Source organism: Theropithecus gelada, chromosome 14 (genome assembly GCF_003255815.1).
Source record: "Theropithecus gelada isolate Dixy chromosome 14, Tgel_1.0, whole genome shotgun sequence".
NCBI lineage: Eukaryota > Metazoa > Chordata > Mammalia > Primates > Cercopithecidae > Theropithecus > Theropithecus gelada.
This window is the reverse complement of record NC_037682.1, coordinates 109,043,322-109,067,447: the sequence shown is the minus strand read 5'-3', so window position 1 is coordinate 109,067,447 and position 24,126 is coordinate 109,043,322. Positions and strand designations below refer to the sequence as shown.

The 24,126-nt window shown below is 51.6% G+C and overlaps 1 protein-coding gene across 1 annotated transcript in view; it reads left to right on the top strand.

Annotated features, from left to right (window-relative positions):
* Nucleotides 1–24,126, top strand: part of DSCAML1 (DS cell adhesion molecule like 1) — a 367,266-nt gene that overhangs the window by 250,357 nt on the left and 92,783 nt on the right. The window contains exons 4-6 of the mRNA XM_025355527.1: nucleotides 11,611–11,757; nucleotides 19,338–19,616; nucleotides 23,011–23,286. Coding sequence (XP_025211312.1) covers nucleotides 11,611–11,757; nucleotides 19,338–19,616; nucleotides 23,011–23,286 — 702 coding nt within the window. The remainder of the gene's footprint in view (nucleotides 1–11,610; nucleotides 11,758–19,337; nucleotides 19,617–23,010; nucleotides 23,287–24,126) is intronic.

The following is a 24,126-nucleotide window of genomic DNA, read 5'->3' as shown; positions in this document are numbered from 1 at the left end:
GTACCCAACAAGTACACATGCCAGTGCAGGTACACACACCAGCACAGGGTCACACACCAGAGCAGGTACACAACATGCCAGCACAGGTACACACACCAGCGCAGTACATACACCAGTGCAGGTACACACACCAGCGCAGTACACACACCAGGGCAGTACACACACCAGCATAGGTTCACATGCCAGTGCAGGTATACAACATGCCAGCGCAGGTACACACACCAGCACAGTACACACACCAGCACAGGTTCACATACCAGCGCAGGTACACAACTTGCCAGCGAATGCACCGTGTTCCCTTGCAGGCACATTCAGCCACCTGCCCAAGATTGCGCTTCCCACTAACACAGGGCACCTGGTCATGGCAGGATTTCTTTGCTCCCTAAGCCTCAGCTTCTGAGGCCCCCTAACCTCTTACCTCACTCTGCATTAGCCTGTGAGATCATTCATCCACTCTTTCATTCAGTAACTGTAATGTCTTCCAAAACTGGTCTCATCTCGCCATTTGCCCATCCACCTACTCTGGCCCTGGCTAGTGAGAGGGAAGCCTCCACTGGAAGAATCAAGAGGCCAGGGGACCAACCTCTGCCCAGAAAGGAGAGAGAAGTCCACCTCACAGAGAAGGGATTAGCCAAAGCACCCCCAGCATGCAGCACATACTTTCCTGGCAGCAGGGTTGGGGGAAACCGCTCTGAATTTGTGTTCAGGAGCCCCGGGTAGGAGCCCAGGCTCTTCCACTCGCTAGATGTGTGGCTTGAACAAGACTCTTAGCCCAAGCCATAATTTCCTCATCTGTAAAGCAAGAGAAGGATGGTCTTCCTAGGTGTGTGCCAATGCTCAAGAGAGGGAAGATGTGCCTGACACAGTGCCTGGTATTTGACAGGCATTTCAGCACAAGGGTGCCCACTGATTCATGCACCTCGGGGTGTTTTTCTTGCAGAGTTTATAACACAATTTAAGATAGTTCACCTGGATCTCTCTCCAAATCCAAAGTACAGTGCTTGGAGAGGGGTACCTAAAAGAGTTGAGGAGGGGAAGTTTATAGCTGCTGGTCCCTAGACACAGGGCTTCTTCCACAAGGGCCTCAGCTGTGGAAACCTTTCACATCTAAGAGACTGAACTCGCCTTAAGGCAGGCAGAGATGGAACCACCCACGGCAACTTGATTCCGGGGCTTCTCTTTCCTCAGAGCACAGCACTACGTCGCCTGCACTTTTTTTTTGATAGGGATGCGATCTCGGCTCACTGCTGGATTCAAGCGATTCTCCTGTCTCAGCCTCCTGAGTAGCTGAGATTACAGGAGCCTGACACCATGCCCAGCTAATTTTTGTATTTTAGTAGAGATGGGGTTTCATCATATTGCCCAGGCTGGTCTCGAACTCCTGACCTCAAGTGATCCACTCTACTTGGCCTACCAAAATGCTGGGATTACAGGCATGAGCCACAGCGCCCAGCCTCATTATGTCTTCTATATCACATACCTCTGCTCTGAATGTTGGGTCCTGGACTTGAATGTGGTTCCATCCTGAAACCAGCAGCCCCGTGTTGCCAGTAGTCCCTCTTCGGGGTGGAGGTAGCATTTCCAATCTAATCACCTAACGAAGAGGTCCGTCTTTAGTCGGGGAGGGACACAGAAGCCGGGATGCTACTGAGGGAGAGTCTGCTTCCCGCCTTCCCCCTGGGCCCTGCCATGGGAAGTGTGAGGTCCCACTGCCCACATGGGCTCAGCTGGGAGGCCCTGCAGGGGCCTCACTAAGATGAGACCACCATGGCTTACAGTCCAGATAACCTGGGCTGTGTGCTTGTCTGTGCTTTTGTCTTTTGTTAGCTACAAACCATCCGTCTTGCTTTATGTCCCAAGCTGGGGAAACAAGGAAAGGATCAAAGTGGCCCAAAGAGGAAATAGTGGCCCAAACCATTGCAATGTGGCAGCAGTGGCTAGACGGGGAGAGACCCCCAGGGCACAGGGCACATTAGGGACAGGAGTCCAGGTTGGAGGTCCAGCTGCCTCACCCCATGTGGAGATGCCTCCTCCACTGCCAGGATTCATTGATTCAGCACATGTTCACTGAGCATCTGCTGTGTGCAAGACGTCTTCTGGAGCCGGCATACAGGGTGAACCAAAATAACTTCTTGCTCTCAAACAGAAGCACCATGTGCTCCAAGGACAAATAAAGCAGAGTAAGGAGTTGGGCAGGGACGAGGGACACAGTCTAATTTTTAGAGCGTGGTCAGACAAGGCTTCTCCAAGGAACTGTCCACTAAGCAGAGACCTGAATGAGGCCAGAAGTAAGTCAAGGAAAGAGCATTTCAGGCCTAGAAGGAATCGTGACAGCAAAGGCCTTGGGGTGGAAGTGTGCAAATGCATATGCAGACAAACGCATTTTAAAATCCCCGCAGTAGATGATCATCAATATTGCAGCTCCGACATTCCCTAAGCTGTGAACTTCTAAATCTCTGGGAGACAAAGGGTGTTAAGGATGGTCCGGTTTATTTCTTCTATTCAAGACTGAAATCCCCTATGCAATATCTCAGCCAAGGGTTTCTTCAGCATCAACTTAAATACCCCTGGTGACAGAAGACTCACTACCTGACAAAGACACTCATTCCAACTTTTTTTTATTATTATTATTACTATACTTTAAGTTCCACTGTACATGTGCACAACGTGCAGGTTTGTTACATAGGTATACATGTGCCATGTTGGTTTGCTGCACCCATCAACTCGTCATTTACATTAGGTATTTCTCCTAATGCTCTCAATCCCTAATGCTCCTAATCCCTCCCCCCAGTCCCCTACCCCCCAACAAGCCTCGGTGTGTGATGTTCCCCACCCTGTGTCCAAGTGTGCTCATTGTTCAATTCCCACCTATCACCCATTCCAACTTTTTATAGCCTTGACTTAATTTTTTTTCAAGTTTAATTGTGGTAAAATATACATAACATAAAATTTACCATCTTAATCATTTTTAAGGGCTACGTTCAGTCATGTTTAAGTTCAGTTTCCTTTTGCAACACTGAAACTCCATTCCCATTAAACCAGCAGTCCCCACCTGGTTTTGTGGAAGACAATGTTTCCACAGGACGGGGGTAGGGGGATGGTTTCGGGGTGAAACTGTTTCATTTCAGATCATCAGGCATTAGATTCTCATAAGGAGCACGCAACCTAGATCCCTCGCATATGCAGTTCACAATCGGATTCCCGCCCGTGTGAGAATTTAATGCTGCTGACCTGACAGGAGGCGGGGCGCAGGTGAAAATGCTCACTCACCTGCCGCTCACCTCCTGCTCTGGGGCCCAGTTACTAACAGGCCACGGACAGGTACCGGTCTACGGCCCCAGGGTTGGGAACCCCTGCATTAAACATCTCCCCTTTTTCCCTCCCTCTAGCCCCTAGCAACCACCATTCTACTTTCTGTCTCTACGAGCTTGACAACTCCAATACTTGCTATAAGTAAAGTAGAATCATACCATATTTGCCTTTTTGCAGTTGGCTTATTTCACTTAGGATAATATCCTCAAGATTCATCCATGTCAAAGCATGGGCCCAAATTTCCATCCTTTTCAAAACTGAATAATATTCCATTGTATGTATATGTCACATGTTGTTTACCCGTTTGTCTGTTGATGGACACTTTGGTTCCTTCCACCTTTTTGGCTATTGTGAATAACGCTGCTATAAACATGGGTGTGCAAATATCTATCTCCCTGCTTTCAATTCTTTTGGATATATACCCACAAGTGGAATCACTGGATCATATAGTAATTCTGTTTTGTATTTTGGGGGGAACCATCATACTATTTAATCTTGACTTTTGAACACTCACTTTCGTGAGCATCTGGCAAACTTCTTGCCACTGCTAATTAGACCTTTATTCCTTTTATTTTCTTTTTTTTTTGAGACAGAGTTTCACTCTTGTTGCCCAGGCTGGAGTGAAATGGCGCGATCTCGGCTCACTGCAACATCCGTCTCCTGGGTTCAAGCGATTCTCCTACCTCAGCCTCCTGAGCAGCTGGGATTACAGGCACCCGCCCCCATGCTCGGCTAATTTTTGTATTTTTAGTAGAGATGGGGTTTCACCACATTGATCAGGCTGGTCTTGAACTCCTGACCTCATGTGATCCACCCTCCTCAGCCTCCCAAAGTACTGGGATTACAGGCATGAGCCACCACGCCTGGCCTAGACCATTTTTCTTAAAGGTCTAACTGGAAGTAGTGGAAATAATGATTAGCAGGACAAGAGGTTTGCCAGGTGCAGAAACACTCAGAAATGGGAGTGGGTTTAATCTGGGAAGGCTTCCTGAAGAAGGTGAATTTCCAGCTGAGATCAGACTTTTCTGAGTTGCAGTTTCCTCGTGAGTGAAATGGAGACAAAATGCTGTAGAGTTTTGGGAAATTTCATTCAGGCATTCATTCTGGAACATGTGTTGAGTGCCTGTTTTATGACCGGATTGAAATGGGAATGCATTAGAGGATTTTGAGCAGAGGAGCCGCATGATCTGACTTGGGTTGAAAGCATTGCTCTGGCTACATGCTGGGGACAGAAGGAGGAGGGGCAGGGGTGGATTCAGGGTGGCCAGTCAGGAGGCTGCTGGCCCCTGCCTCATTCAATCCTTTCCCTTCCTTTGCTCTAGAGGCTGCAGTGGGATCTGTCCAGTTCATATCCTCCCCCAAACCCCCAGTTTCCCCCTCCTCCCCTGATTATCACCTTCTCCCCACCACACTCCCCCTCACGCCTCCCTGAGAGCAGAGCAGCCAGGGCCCCACCTCTGCAGAGGGCGGCTTCTCTCTGTCCAGCCCTCTGGAGCTGCCAGAAGCCCAGAGGTTTCTATCAATTATCTCTCCACGGCTCCTGCAGCTCCGGGGAGTCTCCAAAGCCCAGTTCTCTGACCTTTTAGAAAAAGACAGAGAAGATGCTGTCAGCTCACTTAGCACCTGTGTGCAGGGCCTCAGAATTGCCAAGGAGGTTTCTTCATCTCCAAGCTCCCTGCTCTCCAACCCAGCTCCAGAGGAGGAGGGAGGGAGTCTACCTGCAGAAGGCCTGACCGCAGGAGGTGCTGAGGGCCCAGCAGCCCCAACCTCAGCTACTCCGGCCCTTCATCTTCCTGAGATGACACTGAGCCAGCCACCCACGTGCTGGGGACTTTTATACTCAGTATTTAACTTAATCCTCCCAACAGCCCTGTGACATCAGTTCTATTTCTTTTCTCCATTTTCCTGAAGAAGAAATGGGGCTTGCACTGGTGTAGTGAGATCATGGAGACATCAAATTGTCAATGAGTGTGAAGAGTCTTTGCAAATTGATCTCATCCAGGGGTTCTCTGCCATGCACATTAGACACTCCCTGCAGCTCTGTAAAAATATCCATTCCCAGACCACCACACCCTCAGAGATTCAGAGCTTCATTTGAAAAGATCCTTCAGTGATTCTAATGTACAAACATGATGGAAAACACTCACCAAATCTCAATTCCCCCCTTTTTTACGGATGGGAAACTGAGGGTCTGAAAGAAGACTGGACCTCCCTAAAGGTACCCTAGGTGAGCTGCCCAGAGCTGCCATGAGAAATCACTGCAAACTGGGTGGCTTTAAACAACAGAGTTCTGGAGACTGGAAGTCCAAAATGGAGGTGCCGGCAGGGGCAGCGTCTCTCTACAGGCTCTAGGGGAGGGTCCTTCCTGGCCTCTCCTAGCTTCCGGTGGCTGCTGGCAGTCCTTGCATTTCTTTGCTGTTAGGTGCATCCTCCCGCCTCTGCTTCCGCCTCTGCGCAGCACTTTCCCTGGGTGCGTGTCTGTCTGTGTCCAGATCACCCTTTTCTTAGACGAACACTAGTCATGTTAGAACTCAGGGCTCAATCTAACCCAGGAGGACCCCATCTTAACTTGATTACATTTGCAAAGACTGTATTTCCAGTAAGGTCACATTCACAGATCCTAGGGGTCATTAATTTGGTGGGGGGGATGCTATTCAACCCAGTATACACCCCAACATAAGTGGCAGAGCCTGGACTCCAACCTGGCCTCCTATATTCCCGCCCTGTGCTTGCCCCACCACCCCTGGTGGCCCAGCCCCTCTTTGTACACCTCCTTTTACTCATAGCTTCACAAGACCTTCCACAGCCTTCCCCAGTACCCCAGCACTGACGGCCACACCTTCCATGGTGGAAGGATATCGTCTTCTAACCGTGGGATCCCAAAGGGCAGAGACCAAGTCCAGGACTTCTCCCATGTTACCCAGACCAGAACCTGGAGACACTCCAGAAAGATGTGATAGATTCAGCCAAACTGAGCTGGATGGATAAGTGCTCCTCCAGGAGGCAGTGAGAACCTCATTGAGAGAAGAAACCAGGCAGAGGCTGGCTGACCACATGTCCTTATGAGTGGTGCTGTCATTCTAGGAGAGTCAGTCCAGCATAGAGCTTTGGAAGAAGACAGGAAGCAGACTAATGGTCCAGGCTCTGCCACCTTCTAGCTGTGTGACCTTAAATGGATTATGTAACCTCTCTGTGCATCAGTTAATAAAAATAGTATCCATTTCAAAGGTTGTGGGAATTAAATGAGATAATGTATGTAAAGTCATTGGCCTAATTTGTAATAGCTACTCAATAAATATTCAGCTTTAAAAAAAGTAGAGTCCTGCTTGAGATCACAGGGGAAAGGGGATGGCAAAACAGGTCAAGGTCTTTGTGGTAATAATAAAAAGAAGAAAAGCAGAAACCAACCACTCCCCTAGTCATGAGCATGTAGATAGATGATACCACAGCCTTTGAAATATGTCGATCAAGCAATGTCAAGGGCACAGTCAGCATTTAAACGCAGCTCTGTGTCTTGGTCTTAGAGCCTAAAGGAATGGCACCCTCCAGCCTAAACCCACAGGGAAACTCTTGGCATTTGGGGTGCAACAGTTCTTTGTGACTCAAGCTCCCTTGGCCCCTAACCACTAAATGCCCTTAGCAACCCCAAATTATGGTGTCAACCCCAAAAATCCCACCTGCCCCCACGTTTCCAAGTGGCCTCAGGATTGGTGCTGGACCCGGAGGTACTGGCTGCCATTTTATCCTTCTCCCGTGGGACCCAGCCTGTCTCAAAGCAGAGAACGTGGGCCAGCTACACTTCTCCCTTCCTAGGGATGGCTAGTTGCATCTGGGGTGCAGAGCATGGGCTGCCAGCCTGGGAGGCCAGCCAAGTTGTCCAGCCCTGGCCCATCTCCATCCCCCACCAGCGGGCCGGGCCTCCCTCCGCTCTCATACTATATGAGGCTTACTCCACAGGCCTCTTGCTCCTTCCTTCCCCAGCAGGGCCCACCGTCCGATGCTCATCAAACATGCAGAACTGATGTTGCACAAGCCCCCCCGAGGGGACTAACATCATACCCCTGATTTCTCCTTCCCCTCTCGCGCTGTGCATCCCCCTGGCTGCAGCCTGCCTTTGTTTCAGGAGGAGCAAAACACTGTGTCTGAAAACGTTACTGCAATTAAATATGCACAAGAAGGGGGGAGGGAGGGGAAAATGAGGACAATGAAGGATGTGAAACATCAGATGCAGCAGCTGCTTGTTGCTATAGAAACCCTAGCTCCCCACCACCATCAAGGCAGCATCAGCCCCCCACCCTCCACCCCCACCCCTGGTTTAAAATCCTCGTAGGGCCAAGTGCTCTGTTTGTCCTGAGGTGCTGGGTGATGCAAGATCACAGGGTCCTAGCTATCCAGGGCTGGAGCACCTGTCGGCTGTGAGCATTGATTTCTGTGTCTTTCCTGCTTTTCCTCACCCCACCATCACTACCTCCTGACACTGGTACTTCTGATTGGCAGCAACACCCTCCAGTAGTTCTGCATTCCAGTCCCAGTTACATAATAAATTACAGAAGAGCTTCTGCGTTTGACTTTGGGATGTCACAACATGGAGACAAAACGGCACATGCAGAGTCCATTGGGGAGCCGGCTTTCTCTGTGCTTCCTCGGTTCCTCTCTGACAGCCAGCTGCGGGGCTTGGCGCCCTCCACCATCCTTCTTGTCCCCACCCACAGCCCTGAGTGGGGGTCTGCCTAGTTGCGGGGTCTGCCCAGCTGTGATCTGTGTGCTGGAGCCAGGCAGAGCAGGGTGTCCACAAACTCCAGGTTCCAGAAGATGGGCAGGCTGCCAGATGGCCAAGTGCTCATCTGGGAGGATCCCCAACAAGATGTAGCTCAACCGGGATCAATGGGAAGTTCCAGACTCTGGCCCACATAACCACTGTCCAAGGACAGAGAGAGAGAGAGAAAGTGGCATGGCAGCGGCTCCCAGAGACAGGGCCAGGGTCTTTAGTTGACTGCAAGAAGAGTAGTATAACAGGGCTGCCTCCCTCCTCCCACACCATCCCCATGACAAGGTGATGCAGCCTGAGGCTGGGTGTTGGTAGTCTTGCTCTACTCTGCTCTGATGGGCTAAGTCTAATCTTAGAGCCTCACAAAGTGGGGCACAGTGTCTGGCACATGGTAGGTCCAGCCCTATACAAAGATGTGCAGGAGGGAGGAAAGAAAGGAGGGAGGGAGGGGCAATTGGAATTATAGATAAACCAAAGTTCATTCAGAAGCAAGAGACCAAACTGATGAAGTTATCTGAAACTATATTAAATAAATATTAAAAAATAAAATCCCTGTCATCCCAGCACTTTGGAGGGCCAAGGCAGAAGGATCCCTTGCATCCAGGAGTTTGAGACCAGCCTGGGCAACATAGCGAGACCTCATCTCTACCAGAAAATTTTTTAAATTAGCCACGTGTGGTGGTGCATGCCTGTGGTCCCAGCTACTGGGGAGGCTGAGGTGGGAGGATCACTTGAGCCCAGCATGCCAAGGCTGCAATGAGTTGTGATCATACCACTGCACTCAGTCCGGGTGACAGAGTGGCAGTCTGTCTCAAAAAATACATAAAATGAAAATAAAATCCTAAGGCTGTTAACCCTGAAGAAAATTCAAAGGGCATCACAGCCACCTTCCAGTGTGTGAGGGAGTATGTCAGGAACACGGGTTTTGGCTAGTTCAGCAGGGCACCAGTGAGTCAGAGCAGGACCCATGGTGGGAGCGCCAAGAAGATCAGTGGTCACCAAGGAAGACTGATCTACAAGTCAACTTTGGGGCTGGGCGCGGTGGCTCACGCCTGTAATCCCAGCACTTGGGAGGCCGAGGCGGGCGGATCACGAGGTCAGGAGATCGAGACCATCCTGACTAACACGTTGAAACCCCATCTCTACTAAAAATACAAAAAAAAATTAGCCGGGTGTGGTGGCGGGTGCCTGTAGTCCCAGCTACTCAGGAGGCTGAGGCAGGAGAATGGCGTGAACCCGGGAGGCGGAGCTTGCAGTGAGCTGAGATCGCGCCATTGCACTCCAGCCTGGACAACGCAGCAAGACTCTGTCTCAAAAGAGAAAAAAAAAAAAAAGTCAACTTTGGAATGGGCTGCTGAGTGAGGGAGGGAGTTCCCCAGCCCCGGAGATATTCAAATGAAGGCTGGAGAACCTTTGTCAAAGATATCGTCGCGCGCACTCAGCTTTTCAGCCCTGCAGTTCTACAGCCTCCAGCAGCAGAAGATGCCCTTTGGTGAGGTCCCCACCTCCGGATGCTGAGAATCTTGGACTCGTGCTTGGGATGGTGGAGGGAGATGGGTGGGATACCACAGAATATTCCTCACAGGAGCGAAGCTCTCATCTTGGCTGAGGGGATGTCACTTAGGCCTCAGGTAGGAGGAAGCAGACCTCTAAATAATGGGGCTAGAAGGGCATGGAATTGCCCAAAATGTTTCCCTCTGCCAGCCTGACATGTGGTGCTATCGGGTTCTTCCCGTGGGTTCAGCACGACCCTCTCCCCTGCGGCTTTGAAGTCACTATCACTATCCTGATTCCAAGACCCCTCCCAGTGGAAATGGCAGCCTGGGCCCTTGAGGCCTGCCTGGGAAACCCCCAAAGAGGAGGCAGAGGACCCCAGAGTTCGCCTCTCCATCTTTTTCTGAGATGGAGTCTCGCTCTGTCGCCCAGGCTGGAGTGCAGTGGCCGGATCTCAGCTCACTGCAAGCTCCGCCTCCCGGGTTCACACCGTTCTCCTGCCTCAGCCTCCTGAGTAGCTGGGACTACAGGTGCCCACCACCTCGCCCGGCTAGTTTTTTGTATTTTTAGTAGAGACGGGGTTTCACCGTGTTAGCCAGGATGGTCTTGATGTCCTGATCTCATGATACGCCTGCCTCGGCCTCCCAAAGTGCTGGGATTATAGGCTTGAGCCACCGTGTCCGGCCTCGCCTCTCCATCTTAGTCTGGCCTCAGTGGGAGGACACATCCATGAGCTTAGGGAGTCTAGTGCAAACCCCTTCCCAACCCTCAAGTCCAGTTTTCTCCTTTAAATCAGCCTTTATCGGCTCAAGGTGAGGGTGAGCCTTAGGACCTTAGACAAGGAAATCCACTTCCCCTCTGGGATGGGAAGGGGGGCTCTTGTGTCGCAATCTGCAATGTGGGTAGGCTGCCCCCTGTGCTTCCTGCTCCCCTGCCAGGTTCCAACAGTCAGGGCAGAGATGGCTGTGGCAGTGGCAGGAGGCATAGAGTACAGTGCCTGTTCCCTTCACGGCCCTGTGCACAGTGCGTGTTTGAGAACTGTTCGAGTGATTACCGTGTATCTGCCCCTCCTTGTCCCCATGCTAGTATAACTTTGCCTCAATAATCGTTTGTTGAGTGAATAAATGATTTAAATTGAGAGAAGGGGATGGAGGCTTATGTGTAATTCCATACAGAGGGACAACTGGGAGTCAGAAGTTCCAGTCCACTTCCTGGCTGTGTGACCTGGGCCAGTTACTTTACTACAAGCCTCAGTTTCCTTCTTTGTAAAATGGAGCTAGCATCTCAAACAGTTGTAAAAGCCAACAAGCAAGGAATATGAGTTTTGCAAACTCTTGCAAAGAGGTAGGAAAGATGAGAACTAATATTCACTTAGTGCTTATTCTGCACCAAACGCTTTATTCTCCTTTTTATTTTTACTTTTTTAGAGACAAGAGTCTCACTCTGTCACCCAGGCTGGAGTACGGTGGCATGATCACGGCTCACTGCAGCCTTGACCTCCTGGGCTCAGGCAATCCTCCTGCCTCAGCCTCCCGAGTATCTGGGACTACAGGCATGCCCTACCAAACCCAGCTAATCGTTTAATTTTTTTCTTTTTTTATAGACAGGGTCTCGCTATATTGCCCAGGCTAGTCTCCAACTCCTGGTCTCAAGTAATCCTCCTGCCTGAGCCTCCCAAAGCATTGGGATTACAGGTGCGAGCCACCACACCTGGCCCTATTTCTTAAATCTGTACACCCACCCCATTATTTGTACTCTATTGTATAGATAAGGCTCAGAGAGGTTAAGTAACTTTCCCAAGGTCACACAGCCCATAAGTAGAAGAGCTGGATCGGGACCCAGATCTCAGCCTAACTCTAAAGCCCAGCTTCTTTCTGTTAAACCCTGGAGCATCTACACTGAAAGGAACAATTACTATCGTTTCTATTTGTCATTTTGTTTGTGTGTGAAAATCCTCCTCTGTCAGAGACGCTACCCTGCCTCTGAGGCTGTACCAAACTGGGAAGTAACGAACTATGTCCTGATTGTGTCTCCAGAAAACAGGTTTTTTATTACCTACCATGGCGGGCTGTACATCTCTGACGTACAGAAGGAGGACGCCCTCTCTACCTATCGCTGCATCACCAAGCACAAGTACAGCGGGGAGACCCGGCAGAGCAATGGGGCACGTCTCTCCGTGACAGGTATGGGAGAGAGCCGGGGGAGAACGGGGCGGGCTGGGAAGGGAGGACACCAGGCCATCCCTGGAACTTGGTGTGTCCCACCACAGATGGAGGAGCCCCCTGTGTACTCAGGGAAATCAGAGGAAGAGATTAAAGAAATCAGGTACTGAAACCACCAAGGAAGACCTCTTTGCTATGTTTTCATTTTCAAATAATGAGGGCTACGAAACTCACCCCCTTTTTCCCTTTTTTTTTTTTTTTTTTTTTTTTTCGCCTTTCCTGTCTGGAAGCTCATAGATAAAATCAGATACTCAAACATAGTAACTATTAGTGTTGCTTTTCAGGGGGGCGGGGAGGGGGCGTTGCATATCCGTGCCTCTAGGTGCTTTTGAGGATTCTATCTTTTCGTTCTTTTTTTTTTTTTTTTGAGACAGTGTTTCTCTCTTGTTGCTGAGGCTGGAGTGCAATGGCCTGATCTTGGCTAACTGGAACTTCTGCCTCCTGCAACTTCCACCTCCTGCAACTTCTGCCTCCTGGGTTCAAGCAATTCTCCTGCCTCAACCTCCTGAGTAGCTGGGATTACAGGCGTGTGCCACGACCCCTGGCTAATTTTTTGTGTTAGTAGAGACAGGGTTTCACCATGTTGGCTAGGCTAGTCTTGAACTCCTGACCTCAGGTGAGCTGCCCGCCTCGGCCTCCCAAAGTGCTGGGATTACAGGTGTGAGCCACTGCGCCTAGCCGGAGAATTCTATCTGATCAATGAGTACACATGTATGTTTCGTCATAGGCCACCTCGCAGCATTTGAAAGCAGGCAGAACATAATTTATAAACAAAATATTTCTAAACGGAATAAAGGATTCTTGTTCTGGGGTGATTATAGCTTCTCGGGAGGGATAGAAGCTGGTGTTTATTGAATCCTCCTGTGTATCTGGGATTCCCTCATTTGTTTCTGTCAGGCACCGTCATAGCCCTGTGAGGTGAGTGCTGTTCCCCCTATTTTTACAGACGAGAAAACCAAATCTTAGGGAAGCCAAGTGACTAGCCAGAGCTATTTAACCAGTGGGAGGCACAGCCGGAATTCAGACTCTGAACCCCTGGCCTCAGGGTCCTACAGGACCCCGTAGAAGGGGTCAGCTGAATGCCCATATCCATGCTGAGGTCACAGAGAGGCGCTCCTCGAGGAAGGCCTTCTGAACAGTAGTTTCCAAACCCTTTGACTGCAATGCCCAGACAGACGTTCTTAGCATGGCCTGCGCAATATGCGCTGGCATTTTCTACCATGCTTGTTGCAAGGCGCCTGAAATTTTCTATTCTATTCTATCTAATTCTAATTTCTCTAAATGCCAGCCACAACTCACCAAAGGGATTTCACAACCTCCTAACAGTTTGTGGGTTGTGAGTTGAAAATCTCTGTCTTGAGATTGGAGTTTTTGAAAAGGGGATGAACACTAAGTCAGAATACCTGGCTTTTGGGATTAAACTCATGAAATCTCGCAGCCTCTCTAGGCCTCTGGAAAAGGAACCCGTCTAGGTGGCTGCTCTGATTCTATCTGCCTCTGGCCCTCAGAGCTCTCAGAGCTCTGCCCTGAGTTTGGTGGTTTGGTGATGAGCTCTGCCCTGACCCACAGATGACTGTCTCCAGGACCCCTTCCACATATCTGTCACATGTGGGGCAAGGCCAGGAGATCAGGAGCTGGGAGGGCAACAACCTGGCTCCCGATTCACCCCTGTGTCTTCAGCGCCTGGCCCTGTGCCTAACACACAGTAGGTGCCAAGTAAATATTTATGGCATTAATCAATGCCAAGGGAAACCATGCTGTCATAAGGGTAGGGGACGGGGCTGCTCCGTGCAGCCCCATCTTTGTGGCTTGACTTTGGAATCCACAGCCCAGTTTCCAAAGGGCTCGCCTCAAAATAACAGGGACTTGTTTGTATGGTGTTTTGCATCTCATTTGCATGCCTATCCTGCAATGTGGGAAAGACACAGAAATCCCCTTCCTTCAGGCCTGCTCCCTTCTCCTCCGCGAATATTTGGCCCCGTCATCCTCTAGTCTCCTGGTTGGACCTCTAGCTTGTGGGGGCACTAGGCAGGAGTTCCTCAAAAAGAGACATTCTTTGAACTGGAGGCCATGCCAGCCCTTCTTCCCCTCCTCTTTCACCACCAGCTTCCGGGAGAAGGGCGAGGGGGAGGAGACTCACAGATAAAGCCCAAACAGAAAAGCGGGCATGAAGATGGGACGGTACCCAGACAGACAAGAGAGAGGCCCTGGCACAAAGAGAGATTGGCATGGGGCAGGGGAAAGGCAGAACGGAGAGACGTGCACAGAAACAAAGGACGCGAGCGAGGGGGCTCCAGGGAGGGAGCCCATGCAGTGACACGGGGCCCTGATGTGATGGGATGTGACAAGGCGATCTGCAAGCTGCTTGTCTCGGCAAAAATGCAACTGATACTGGAGCAAGCAATGCCTAGGGGGTTGGCATTGGGAAGCCCAGAGCCTGCCTCAGGCTCACCCGCCCCTCCCCACTGCACTTGGAATCCACTCCCCAGAGCTGAGGGTGGAGATCCAGCCCCAGAGAGAGGCAGGGCACGAGTGTCTGCTGAGACGTTTCAGTCTCCAGAGGCCAGGGCCCCGAGAGCTCCTGGGGCTTGTTGCGGGTGAGAATGGTACACATGGCAGTGCATTGGAGGTGGTCAGTTCATGAGAACAGGAACCACATGTGTGGTCTCTTCAGCACTCAGTGCTAAAGTTGCTGGGGGTGGGGAGAGCTAACGAGATGTATTGTTAAGACAGCAGTTACGAATTAGGCCAGACTTTCCATCTCCGCCTCAACACTCACTAGTTGTGCAGCCTGGCATAAAATAACGTTCCAAACCTCAGCTGCCTGATCCGGAAAACGGGAGTAACAAAATGTACTCCTACTGGGTTGCTGTGAGAATGAAACAGAATATCTCCTATTAAGAAAGGCCAGGCGTGGTGATTCAGGCCTGTAATCCTAGCACTTCGGGAAGCCAAAGCAGGTGGCTCACTTGAGGACAGGAGTTCAAGACCAGCCTGGCCAACATGGCAAAACCCCATCTTTACTAAAAATACAAACATTAGCCGAGTGTGATGGCACCCCAGCTGCTCGGGAGGTGGAGGCAGAGAATCGCTTGAACCAGGGAGGCAGAGGTTGCAGTGAACCAAGATCATGAGATCGTGCCACTGCACTCCAGCCTGGGTGACAGTGGATTATTCAATAATGAATAATTATTTATTATTTAATAAATAAATAATTATTAATTAATTAATACTGCTTATAAAAAGTTTAGCTAGTGCCTGACACAGGAAGCTGAGGACAGACAGTAGCTGCTACTATTATTGTCAGTGGTGGTTCTGTTGTTGCTATATTGTTATTCCCACTACCTTCCCAAGGCATAGGGGTGGGGAAGAAGGGCAACTTTCATTTTTCTATATTTTCCAAGTTGCAGAGGCAGTTGCAAGAATAGTCTGTGCCTCCACAAAATACAACCTAATCATAATCATTCCATACATCTAGGTGCTTTTTTTAGAGCTTACCAAGTGCTTTCAGGTGTATTAACTCACTCCGTCCCCACCACAACTCAGTGGGATGGGTATTGTCATCTGTAGTTATAAAGGAGGAAACCAGCGGTCAGAGAGGCTGAGGAACTGGAATCAGATCCCCCAGCTCACAAAGGACAGAGCCAGGTGCAGAAGCCATGCTCCTGGCGGTGCCTTAACCACCTAACCATAGCAGTGCCGTTCAGCTGGCCGTAGGGGGTTCCCAGCAGCCGCCCCAGGGCGTCTCAGACCCCCAGTCAGCCCAGCCTAGCTCCAGTGCACCCCCAGCAGTTTCTCAGGCCTGACCATCTGTCTCCCCCAGCCCTGCCTCAGTGCTAGCAGCGCTCGGTCCCCCCGGGCTGTCGCCGTGTACACGCCGCAGCATTTTACTTCTGCTCTGGAGTAATGAAAGAGGTTTCTTTCCCTCAGAATTTAATTTCACGCCTGAGCCTCGGTGATTAATTCCCTCCCCCCGCCCCTTCCTCCACCACCCTGATGGCCCCTCCGCTTGTAAATTCTGCGGTGTGCCGCGGAATTTGTGTATTTTGCATCAATTAAGTGTCACATTGAGTAATTCTTCCCTGGCACCGGGTTTGTTTATCCCAGCCATTCCCACCAGGTTGGGGGTGGGAGAAGAGGCCACAGAATCTGGCAGGCAGGGCGCGTGGGCTCTAGATAGTAATTGTCCCGCGCATCTGCAGGCGGATTGAGCATCTAAGGCACTTCCACACACCTATGCCACTGGTTGCCTGCAACGGCCCTGTGAGGTCTGGAGGCAATGTTATCACCTCTAGCAGGGCAGGTGGGGAAACTCGGGCTCTAGGAGATCACAAAACTTGCCCAAGATCACAGGGCTTCTCAGTGACCCAGGCACTGGGTCAGAGAGAGCCTCTGGAGAGCCTGATTCCCAGCCTGGGCTCCTTCTGTAGCCCGCAGGCAGCCCCTGACGAGCGCTGGAAGGTGGGAAGAGAACAAGATCTTTCCCCTAGAGAGGAGAATTCTCACCCCAACCCCTCTCCGGGGCAATTGCTGAGGGCAGAGGAAAGTGCCCGTTAGTGAAGGGACCACTATCCACTCTTAAGCAAAATTTAAGATTTTAGATTATTCCATCTCAGATACCATTTACTGAACAAGGCTTGGGGAGACCTGGCTTCTGATCTTTTTTTTTTTTTTTTTTTTTTTTTTTTTTTTTGAGACGGAGTCTCACTCTGTCGCCCAGGCTGGAATGCAGTGGCCAGACCTTGGCTCACTGCAAGCTCTGCCTCCCGGGTTTACGCCATTCTTCTGCCTCAGCCTCCGAGTAACTGGGACTACAGGCACCCGCCACCTCGCCCGGCTAGTTTTTTGTGTGTGTTTTTTAGTAGAGACGGGGTTTCACCGTGTTCGCCAGGATGGTCTCGATCTCCTGACCTCGTGATCCACCCGTCTCGGCCTCCCAAAGTGCTGGGATTACAGGCTTGAGCCACCGCGCCCGGCCCTGGCTTCTGATCTTAGTTCCATGGTGTGATCCCAGGCAGGGACATTTCTGGTCTCAGCATCCTCATCTCTTCATGCTTCAAGCTCCCTAAGCCAGCTCTGTAATTCCACAAGTCTATACAGTTCTGCAATGTGGATTTCTATCCAGAAAAATCAGACTACTGGCCTGCCCATGCCCGAGTTCCTCATTCATCCTCCCTAGACATTTGTGGTTCAGCAGCCTGGGGAGATACAGCAGTGGTTTCACACTGCCTTGAGGAGCTCACAGTCTTCCGGGTGCTGACTGCCCTTGGAAGGGGCAGTGCCGATGGGGGCTACCTCTGGAGAGTCACGTGGGGTGGCAGAGGGCAGGAGGGTGGGGAGATGGGGAGACTCCCTTTATGACATGCTCTTCTATATTTTCTGAAGTTTTACCAAGTGCATATATTATCTATTTTATCTGTTAAAACACTTTTAAGGCTTTTATTAGTATGAGTATTAGGATTATCATTATTTTTGAGACAAGATCTTGCTCTGTTGCCCAGGATGGGATACAGTAGCACAATCATAGCTCACTGCAGCCTCACATCTCTGGCTCAGTTGATCCTCCCACCTCAGCCTCCTGTGTAGCCAGGACCACAGGCTTGTGCCACCACACCTGGCACTATAGTCGTGTGTGTGTGTGTGTGTGTGTGTGTTTTGGCAGAGATGGGATCTCACTATGTTGCCCAGGCTGGTCTCCAACTCCTGGGTTCAAGTGATCTTCCCACCTTGGCCTCCCAAAGTGCTGGGATTACAGGCATGAGTTACTATGCCTGACCTATTAATAAAACATTTATTTTAAAATAAGGGGGAGTTCTGGGGCTGGGAGCGGTGGCTCATGCCTGTAATCTCAGCACTTTGGGAGGCCAAGGCAGGTGGTCAGGAGTTCAAGACCAGCCTGGCCAAGATGGTGAAACTTCATCTCTACTAAAATACAAAAATTAGCTGGGCATGGTGGCAGGCGCCTGTAATCCCAGTTACTCGGGAGGCTGAGGCAGAGAATTGCTTGAACCCGGGAAGCAGAGGTTGCAGTGAGCCAAGATCACACCACTGCACTCCAGCCTGGGCAACAGAGTGAGACTCTGTCTCAAAAACCAAATAAATAAAAATAAAAATAAAAATAACGGGGAGTTCTTTGAAAATAAAATGAAAGGAAAAGAAAAATCTGTGGGAGTCATTGAGAGTGGTCTGGGGGAGGCATCCGGAAAAGGTGACATTTAAGCTGGTTTGTGAAAGAGGAGTAGAAGCTGGCCAGGCAGAGCAGGCTGGCTGGACATCCAGGTGACCCAGATGACCCAGCACACCACTGCAGGGTTCCGTGGAGACAGGGGACAGTGTAGGCAGGCCAGGCCGACTCGTTGGCCCAGATCATAGAAGGCCTTGGCATTCAGGATAAGCAGTGGAGGTGTGTTGTGTAGGTGAGGGGGATCCTGGTGAGGTTTAGAGCGGGAGGAGGTCCCCCAGGAGCAGGAAACCCAGAGAGGCCTTGGAGGGTGGGAACGAGCCTGAGAGGGCTGACAGGACACCACTCAGAAATGCCTGGGCATCGCACACAGAATCCTGCCCGCAGGGGCTGTGGTTTTCTGCGGCTTCAGGTTGCAGGTCTCGTAGTTGCTGGTTTCTCTTGGTTTCGGAATGCAAAATATAGGATTGTCACGGGTGACTGCTGGGGCTTCTGAATCCTTTTAGGCTCTGGCAGAAATGAACTGGTCATTTCTGAGTCTTTCCAGAATTCAGGCAGGAGAAGATAGAGCAGGAACAAATAGATCGTCCTCCCATCTCCCAGTAGGCCCAGAGAGATACTTACTATGAATTGCAAACTTGAGACATCATGACACATCACTGCTCTAGAGCCTGGGCTAGAATACAGGGACACAGCTGGGCGTGGTGGCTAAGGCCTGTAATCCCAGCATTTTGGGAGGCCAAGGCAGGCGGATCACCTGAGGTGAGGAGTTCGGGACCAGCCCGGCCAACATGGTGAAACCCTGTCTCTACTAAAAGTACAAAAAATAGTTGGGTGTGGTGGTGTGTGCCTGTAGGCCCAGCTACTTGGGAGGCTGAGGCAGGAGAATTGCTTGAACCTGGAAGGTGGAGGTTGCAGTGAGCCAAGATCACACCACTGCACTCCAGCCTGGGCAACGGAGTGATTGAGACGCCATCTCAAAAATAAAAGAACCCAGGGACTCTCCGTGGGAAAGGAGTTCTCATGCACACCCTCTCCCTCCCTGCATGTCTTGCTCTGTTCCCCACTTCTTCCATCTGTCCCTCTGTCTGTCACTCTAGTCCCGAACTCCATCATATTCTCGCCTCCTCCCAGCCCCTGCTGGGAATCCCTGTCAAGGTTGTCTGGGGCTCAGTCTGGCCTGAGCACAGAAGACACAGTGCACCCTCCCTGAAACGTTCCTCTGGAGCCGCCCTGGAAACTCCTTGCTATGGGCGCCAGTGGGCAGCAGGCTCCTGTCTGGGTGCTTGCCTTCCGTCCCCCAGCCCTGCTTCATCCCACCCAGGGCTGGCCAGGGCTGCCGACCCTCTCTGCCTTCCAGACCCTGCCGAGTCGATCCCCACCATCCTGGATGGCTTCCACTCCCGGGAAGTGTGGGCCGGCCACACTGTGGAGCTGCCCTGCACCGCCTCGGGCTACCCTATCCCCGCCATCCGCTGGCTCAAGGATGGCCGGCCCCTCCCGGCTGACAGCCGCTGGGCCAAGCGCATCACGGGGCTGACCATCAGCGACTTGCGGACCGAGGACAGCGGCACCTACATTTGTGAGGTCACCAACACCTTCGGTTCGGCAGAGGCCACAGGCATCCTCACGGTCATTGGTGAGTCGGGAAAGCCCCTTCTGCAGCCCCAGTAACCTTTGAGAGCACTGCAGGGGTCGGGGGAGGAGTGTGGACAGCTGGACCTGTCTCTGACCAGGCCCTGGGAATTACACTGGCTGACTGGGGAAGGCAGTCTGGTGTCCTGGAAAAGCCCTTGGTTTGAAATCAGGTGGCCTGCCTTTTGTTTCTGGCATTAGCCGATAGCAACTGACTTTGGGCAAACCACATAACCATGACCATCAGCTCAGTGCCCTTGTCTGTAAAATGGGAACGTGGTCCCAGTCTTCCTACCTCCCAGAGGTCGTGAGGCTCCAGTGGGATGAGGAGGGTGATGGTGATGTGCTCGCCATGAGGGCAGGGCTTCTGGGCTTGTAGGGAGGCAGTATCTGAACTAAGGGAAGCAAGGCAGCTGTCAATCCACTAGAGAGGACATACATCCCAATCCTAGGGTGACATTCAGGATGTTTAACAATCATTGATAGGGGCACTGATTAATCAGATCAGAAACTGGCCATAAACAAGCAAATCATCTCTGCCAGGACCTTCCAGCTGGATGTCAACCCTGGTCCCTTCCTACTCCTCCTCCTGCCCCTTCTGGGGTCCAAGACCTTAGCATACCCCTTCTGCTGAGGAGCCCCCAAGGTAGGCAGAGAGGGTAGAAGCAGATGGGCGAATGCCCTGGAAAGCACTCTGGATGAGGATTTGTGAGGCCCAGCTCATCCCGTCCCCCTACCCCACCTCTGTCCACTCCTGTGTGACCCAGTCTCAGGGTTCCCATCTGTGAAATGAAGAGGTTCCTTCTAGCTCCAGCGCCAAGAGTCTGACTCTGAGTTCCCTGCTCTCTAGGTTGCAGTGGGGCTGGGATCTGGAGACCCTTGAGGAAATGCCATGCCTCATGGGACAGGAATGAGGCTGTCATTACTGACAGTATCTTGAGGGTCATTAAATGTGGGCAGTGGAAAGAGACCATCCGGAGGTGATCCCACCTCCCGTCCTGGTTGACCAAAGAAACTCTCCTCCCACCTCCCACCCATTGCGAACATAGGGCAGCAGGGCTACGGACCCTCAGGCTGACCAGAGAACCACAGCAGAGCCCACTCCTGGGCCTAGTGTCTGACTCCCCCAGCCGAGATAAGGGCTGAGTCTCCTTCCTCACCGTCAAGAGAGTCTTGAGATTTGGAGCGTGCCCAGAAAAGTGCCCTCCCAACACAAATTCACTGTCAGGGTGGAAGAACAGAAAGAGCCCCCAAGACACGCTCTGGAGTGGCAGTGCACGGCACAAACGCTTTGGTTACAATGCTGAAAGCCCTGCTTCAGGGACCTGGGGGTTCCTCTCGTAAAAACCAGCCCTGGACAGCAGAGCAGACAGAGGATCAGGATCGGCACCTCTCTTCCTGCCCTAAGTACAGTCTAAAAAAGTTTATTCCAATATTACCTTCACCTCCTTCCCACCCTCCTGCTCTACACATACGCTCTCTCTGTCTCTCTCTCTTTCTCTCTCTCTCTCTCTCTAAATAGGTCACAAGGGCAACACACCCTCAGATCCTTGGAAAATTAGCAAACCTTCCTGTAGGTAAATGCAGTGTTCACAGCTCCTGTACCAGTATTTGCAGGGAAGCGGAGACACACACAGACACAGGCACACCTGTTGAAAATGCACCTGCCCACCTCCCCATGTACACACGCATAGATGTACGGTGCCCGTACACATACACAGCTACACAATCCCTTCACAGTAACACGCCCATATCCAAGTACACTCTCACAGATGTACAACTAGTCACCACCTCCAAATGTGTGCATGCCCACGCTGACCCTGAATGCATCTTCTCTGATCCCCAGCCCCCTACCCCTCCCCACAGTGGGCTTGTTTGGACCACCAAGGTTCAAGGGGAATCAATGTGACTTTTCTCCATCTTCTAGCCTCTCTACAGCCTCTCTCTGCCAGGTTCATGGAGAGGAAAGCAATGCTTTCCATATGCCCCTACTCCTCCACGAAGGCCCCCACCCAACCTGTGCCAAGCCCATGCAGGAGCAGTGAGGAGACAGTGGCTGGCAGAGCACTGGGAGCTCCAGCTGGTGACTGGGATGAGCAGGACGCCACCTGCCTCAGTGTGCACTGACATTTCCTGGACGGTAGGCAGAGGCTCTGGGAAATGAGCAGGGAGAACCAAGCATGCAGTCATGTCTGCTTTGGCTGTACCCAGCCCACATGAGCTTGCAATCTTCCTCTCTCCTGTAGGCCTCCTCACTTGGGGTACCAAGCTATACAGGGAGCCTGAGCCCACATACAGAACGTCTAGCCCATAGAGATCAAGGAGAGGTCAGTTTGGAGCTTGTAAATGGCTTGCTAAGCCAGTTAGACCATCAGTAATGACTCAGGTCATGGTAGGCCTATGAAGCTGAGAGATGTCACCCTGCTCTCAAGCGGCACACAGTCCAGAGGGAGAGAGAGACAGACACAAAAGAGGTGATGAAGAGACAAGGTGCTCAGTGTGGTGTGAGTTACACACGGGGAGGGTAGAGGAGGGATACTTAGCCCAACCTGGGAGAGGGAGTTATGCCAGGAAGGCTTCCTGGAAGAGGCGATACCATGTGAAGAATGAGTAAGAATTAGGCAAAGAATGCTCTAGGTGAGGCCCTGGGGCCAGAAGCAGCCCAGGGTATGCAGAAATCACAGGCAGGTTGCTGGTGCTCTAAAGACCTACGGCTTTGGTGACAACGGAACCCCTTTGAACCCCTAGAGTCAGGCCCTCAGGGCCTTGAGGGCCTCAAATGCCATGCTGAATTGTTTGGACTCATGGAAGTTCTGAGCAGCGAGTGGTCGGCTGCAGCATGGAGAACAGCTAGGGGGAAGCAGGGCAGTACTGCCGTGTGGATCCAGGTTGGGAGCTCCAGGCCTGCAGTGGGGTGACGCAGGGCGATGCCGAGCAGGGGGTCCACAGATCCATCTAGAGGAAATCAGACCAGCAGCACGTAGCAATGGGTTATCTCTGCAAGTATGGGAGACAGCCTGCTGGGCCAAGGGTGCCCCCCTGGTTTCTGAGATGGGTGGCAGGGAGGATAATGAGCCAGTCAAGTCTCCGCCCTCCTCAGTGAGCCAGAGGGAGCCTCACGCTATCACCGGGCACAGGGACACGTTTCAGGGGAGCACAGGCCATCAGAACAACAAGTACCAAGAGATCCCTCAATCTGAGCCTGCCATTTAACAAATGAGTAAACTGAGGATTAGAGTGAGGAATTCCACAGTCCCAGTCCACACAAGGGGTCTGGAGGCAGAACCTGGGCCTTTTGTGACCCCTGACTGCCCCGAGCTGCACTCCACTCACAGTTAGCCCTTTTTTTGTTCTTTCCTCCCCCCCGTTCTCCCTCACGACTCCCTGGCCCGGCCCAGATCCCCTTCATGTGACCCTGACACCAAAGAAGCTGAAGACCGGCATTGGCAGCACGGTCATCCTCTCCTGTGCCCTGACGGGCTCCCCGGAGTTCACCATCCGCTGGTATCGCAACACAGAGCTGGTGCTGCCCGACGAGGCCATCTCCATCCGCGGGCTCAGCAACGAGACGCTGCTCATCACCTCGGCCCAGAAGAGCCATTCCGGCGCCTACCAGTGCTTCGCCACCCGCAAGGCCCAGACCGCCCAGGACTTTGCCATCATTGCACTCGAGGGTGAGCTGGGGCGCCAGGACATGGTGGGGCAGGTTAGGGCTGCCGAGCTCATGCCCTCCCTCCTGCTGAGGTGGGAACAATGCCAGGAGGCGTTAAACCAGTGCTTACTACACACCAGGCCCATGCACCATCTCACCCTAAGGGCCCTGTGTGGAGGTCCTTTTTTATATTTAAATCTTTTTTATCTTTTTTTCTCTTTTGAGGCAGTGTCCCACTCTGTCTCTCAGACTGGAGAACAGTGGTGCGATCACAGCCTACTGCAGCCTCAATCTCCCTGGCTCAAACAGTCCTCCCACCTCAGCCTCCCAAGTAGCTGGGACTGTGGGCAGGGACCACCTTGCACCACGCTAATGTCCAAGGATAATTTTTCACCTGGATAATTTTTTATGTATTTTTTTTTATTTTTTTTTTATTTTTTTTTTTTATAGAGACAGAGTCTCACTATGTTACTCAGGCTGGTCTTGAACTGGGGGTGAAGTGATCCTCCCGCCTGGGCTGAGGCCTTTTTTTTTTTTTTTTTTTTCTTTTTCTTCCGAGGAGCTGGTTTTTTTTTTTTAATGATGTTACCCATTTTGCTCTTGAGGAAAATGCAGCTTTGGTCACTTGCCCGAGGTAACACAGCTCTGCCCAAGGGACAGAGCAGAGATTTGAGTTCAGGTCCCTTAACCATCATACTATACTGTCTCTGCCCTCAGAAATTACTAGAATTTCAGTATTAGAGGAGTCTTCAGAGGCTGGAAGAGTGCCAGTAACCTCTGGACTTGCAATTCCTCTCCCTGCCTGAGACCTCTTCAAGGCAGGCTCTGTGTCTCACCAACATCCTGGGTTTTACCTGTTTGT